The sequence below is a fragment of the Benincasa hispida genome, chromosome 8 (genome assembly GCF_027475165.1).
Source record: "Benincasa hispida cultivar pf3 chromosome 8, pf3_genome.v1.1, whole genome shotgun sequence".
Lineage (NCBI taxonomy): Eukaryota > Viridiplantae > Streptophyta > Magnoliopsida > Cucurbitales > Cucurbitaceae > Benincasa > Benincasa hispida.
In genome coordinates, this window is record NC_143485.1 from 31,634,710 (window position 1) to 31,638,314 (window position 3,605).

Below are 3,605 nucleotides of genomic sequence, written 5' to 3' on the forward strand. Positions count from 1 at the left end.
ATAGGTTGTTTTACTTATGATTGTGATTCCTATTGCATCCACCACTATTTTTTTAGCTATAGAATAGGAACAAACTCATTGCATATTTAACAAACAATTTGCATCAAGATCGAGACAATCATTGTCAATGCATTGATAGAACGCAATCCCTGAGTTCGACCCTGAACTCACTAGGATTCTAGTTGGATTTATATTTGGGTCTAACTTAGGTAAAAAAATGTGTTTATAAGATATTACATAGCAATTAATCGACAAAGCTTTTGGCGTCGTTGTCGGGGATTGCGGTAACTAAGTTGCGCTAAGATTATTGTTTCTGATTTTCACAAGTCTCGGTTTTTGGCGTATTGTACCCTAATTTTTGAAAAAGGTACAAACATTTTATGAGTGAAGAATCAACACCTGATCTAGTATATGACCTAGAGATCGAGAGGACCTTTCATAGAAGAAGAAGAGCAAATAAGAAAAGAAGACGAAGGAAAAAAGCTCAGAAGATGGAATATTAGCGAAACAATCCAGAAGAGCCAAATGCAGTAACCAATGATAATGTGGATGCTCTTGCCAACCCCATTTTCTAGCTAATGATCGTAATAGACCCATCAGGGATTATGCTTCGCCAATTCTATATGATTTCTCACCTGGAATTCTACATCCAACACTAGATGGTTCCAAGTTTGAAATGAAACCTGTCATGCTTCAGATGATTCAGACAACTGAACAATTTGAAGGGAGATGAGGTGAAGACTCTCATGCTTATTTAAGAAGTTTCATCGAAATCTGCAACACAGTTGTATTCCCCAACATTACTCCTGAAGAAGTTAGGCTCACCTTATTTCCATTTTCACTATGTGAAGATGCCAGGAAGTGGGCTTATTCACTCGAACCTGGTGAAATCACATCATGGGAACAAGTCATGGAAAAATTTATGAAGAAATATCCACCTATAGAAAACATAAAAATGAGAAGGGTAATCACAAATTTTCAACAGGAAGAGAATGAAACATTAAGCGATGCATGGGCGAGGTTTAAAGGGCTAGTAAGAAATTGTCCACATAATGGACTCTCTGATTGTTTACAAATGAAGATTTTTTTATTATGGCCTGAATTCAACATCTCAAACTACTGTAAACGTTGTCGCAGTAGGCAGTTTATTGGATAAAACTTATGTTGAATCCAAAAACATTCTTGATCACATTTCAAAGAACCATGAGGACTAGAAGGATAGTAAATATGGTTCAAGATTGAATAAGATAGGAAGAAATGCACATTGTAACGATGATGTTGCATTACAACAGATATAGGTGAATGCGATGACTAGTTTGTTGCAAGCAATGACAATGACAAAAACTGACGTCAGAAATGGGCAAGTGAATACGGTTACTCAGATGTCTAATGATGTTCTCTGCGAAGAAGCTCACTCATTTGAGGTATGCCCATGTAACCCATAATCTATCTGTTTTGTCAAAAATAACCCGTTTTCGAATACCTATAACCCTTGTTGAAGAAACCACCCAAATTTCTCTTGGGGTGGAAATTAACAAGCACACACTAACCATTATAGTGCCCTAGAGATGGACCACCTAGGTTCCATCAAGGACAGAATGGAAACCAACAGGCATCAAGCTCATCGCAACAACCAACAACTTCACCTTTAGAAAATATGTTAAAAGAATACATATAGAAAAATAAGGTGGTTCTGCAAAGTCAAGCAACATCCATTCAAAATCTTGAACTTTAAATGGGGCAGATCGTCGGGGAATTGAAAAATAGACCACAAGGCTCTTGAAGTTCCTTGCTAAGCGAGAAGTTCAGGCAAAGAACAATGTCACGCAGTGACACTGAGAAGTGGTCGCATAATGAAGGAAGATCAAAAGGAAAAATCAATCAAGCTTACTAATGAAGTGCATAGACAATTTTTTTATGAACAAACTGACAAGCAACCAGTGTAGGAAAGATAGATACCATCGCATGAAAATCAAGAGGAACGCAGAGACTCATCTACGAAAACTTCTACATCGAAGGCATCAAATGAGGTGCAACTCCCTCCATACCCACAAAGATTGAGGTGGAAGAATGATGAAAACCAATTTCAACGCTTCCTCGGAGTGTTAAAGCAGTTGCATATTAACATTCCACTCATCGAAGCGTTGGAGCAAATGCCATCTTATGCCAAATTATTAAAAGATATCATCTCAAAGAAAAGAAAAATAGGAAATTATGAGACCGTCACACTGACACAAGAATGTAGCACAATTATACAAGAAAGTATTCCACCTAAAATGCGAGATTCAGGGAGTTTCACCATTCCCTGTTCCATTGGAGGAGTTTACATAGGCCAAACCCTATGCAACCTTGAAGCTAGCATCAATCTCATGTCATTATCAATCTTTAAGCAACTGGGAATGGGAGAACTTGTACCCACAATGGTTACTTTGCAACTGGCAGACCATTCTTTGGTACATTTAGAGGGAAAATTAGAAGATGTGCTCATGAAGGTGGAGAAATTCATCTTGCCAGCTGATTTCACTATATTGGACTACAAAGCTGATAAAGATGTACCTATCATTTTGGGAAGACCTTTCTTATCCATAGGAAAAACCAAAATTGATGTGTATAAAGGTGAAATCACCATGCAGGTTAATGGTTAGAAGATGAAGTTTAACATTCTTAAGGCGATGGAATATCCTGATGAGACCAACACATGCCAAGCAGTTGAATTGGAAGAGGATTGGCCTTGTAGGCTGAAATTTGAAATTAATGAAGTGATAAAATTGAAGGATAAGGTGAATGCAAGATTTAAATCCTATTATACGATAAAAGAGATGCAAAGGAATTGTGAACCTTTGGATTTAGAAAATCGAGAAGGCAAAATCAAGCCATTGCTCGAGCAATCGCCAATTTTAGAGTTGAAAGCGCTCCCTACTCACCTGAAATATGCATTCCTTGGTGAGAACGATATTTTACCTGTAATTATTTCAATAACACTCTTAGAAGAAAAGGAAGATGCACTTCTGAAAGTTTTCGAAGAAATACATTAAGGCGATGGGCATGGACCCTAGATATCAAGGGAATCAGCCCATTCTATTGCATGCACAAAATTAAACTTGAGAATGGAAAGAAAAGCTCTATTGAACACCAACGAGGCTCAATCCTGCGATGAAGAAAGTTGTCAAGAAAGAAGTCATTAAATGGTTGGATGTGGGGATTGTTTTTCCTATTTCAGGCAGCACATGGGTCAGTCCCATGCAATACATCCCAAAAAAGGCGGAATGATTGTAGTTCCCAACCAAAATAACGAACTCATTCCAATGCGTATGGTTACAAGTTAGAGAATATGTATGAACTATAGGAAGCTCAATGCAGCGACTAAGAAGGATCACTTTCCCTTGCCATTTATTTATCAAATGTTGGACAAATTTGCAGGGAATCACATCTTCTGCTTCCTAGATGGCTATGCGGGGTACAACCACATCATGATCACACCCGAGGATTAAGAAAAAACAACTTTCACTTGCCCCTATGGGAAATTCGCCTTCCGGCGCATGCCCTTTAGACTATGTAACGCCCCGAACACTTATCAGAGGTGCATAATGGCCATCTTCTCTGAT

General features: G+C 38.2%; 1 protein-coding gene and 1 non-coding gene across 2 annotated transcripts; one reads left to right on the forward strand and one right to left on the reverse strand.

Moving 5' to 3' along the window:
• Positions 1 to 952: 952 nt before the first annotated feature.
• On the reverse strand, positions 953 to 1,059 carry LOC120084342 (small nucleolar RNA R71). The gene has a single exon (XR_005483702.1). It is a non-coding gene; the product is annotated as a small nucleolar RNA R71 (small nucleolar RNA).
• A 269-nt stretch (positions 1,060 to 1,328) lies between these two features.
• LOC150034509 (uncharacterized) lies at positions 1,329 to 2,645 on the forward strand. The gene is made up of 2 exons (XM_090316763.1): positions 1,329 to 1,424; positions 2,019 to 2,645. Exons 1-2 carry the CDS (start codon positions 1,329 to 1,331, stop codon positions 2,643 to 2,645), a joined length of 723 nt encoding a protein of 240 aa, XP_090172889.1.
• Positions 2,646 to 3,605: the final 960 nt, after the last annotated feature.

Bases quoted from the DNA above. Each gene is read 5' to 3' on its own strand.
- LOC150034509 (XM_090316763.1), top strand. From the start codon at position 1,329: ATGACAATGACAAAAACTGACGTCAGAAATGGGCAAGTGAATACGGTT. The intron at 1,425-2,018 runs GTATGCCCATGT...TCTACATCGAAG, and splicing joins AAGAAGCTCACTCATTTGAG to GCATCAAATGAGGTGCAACT.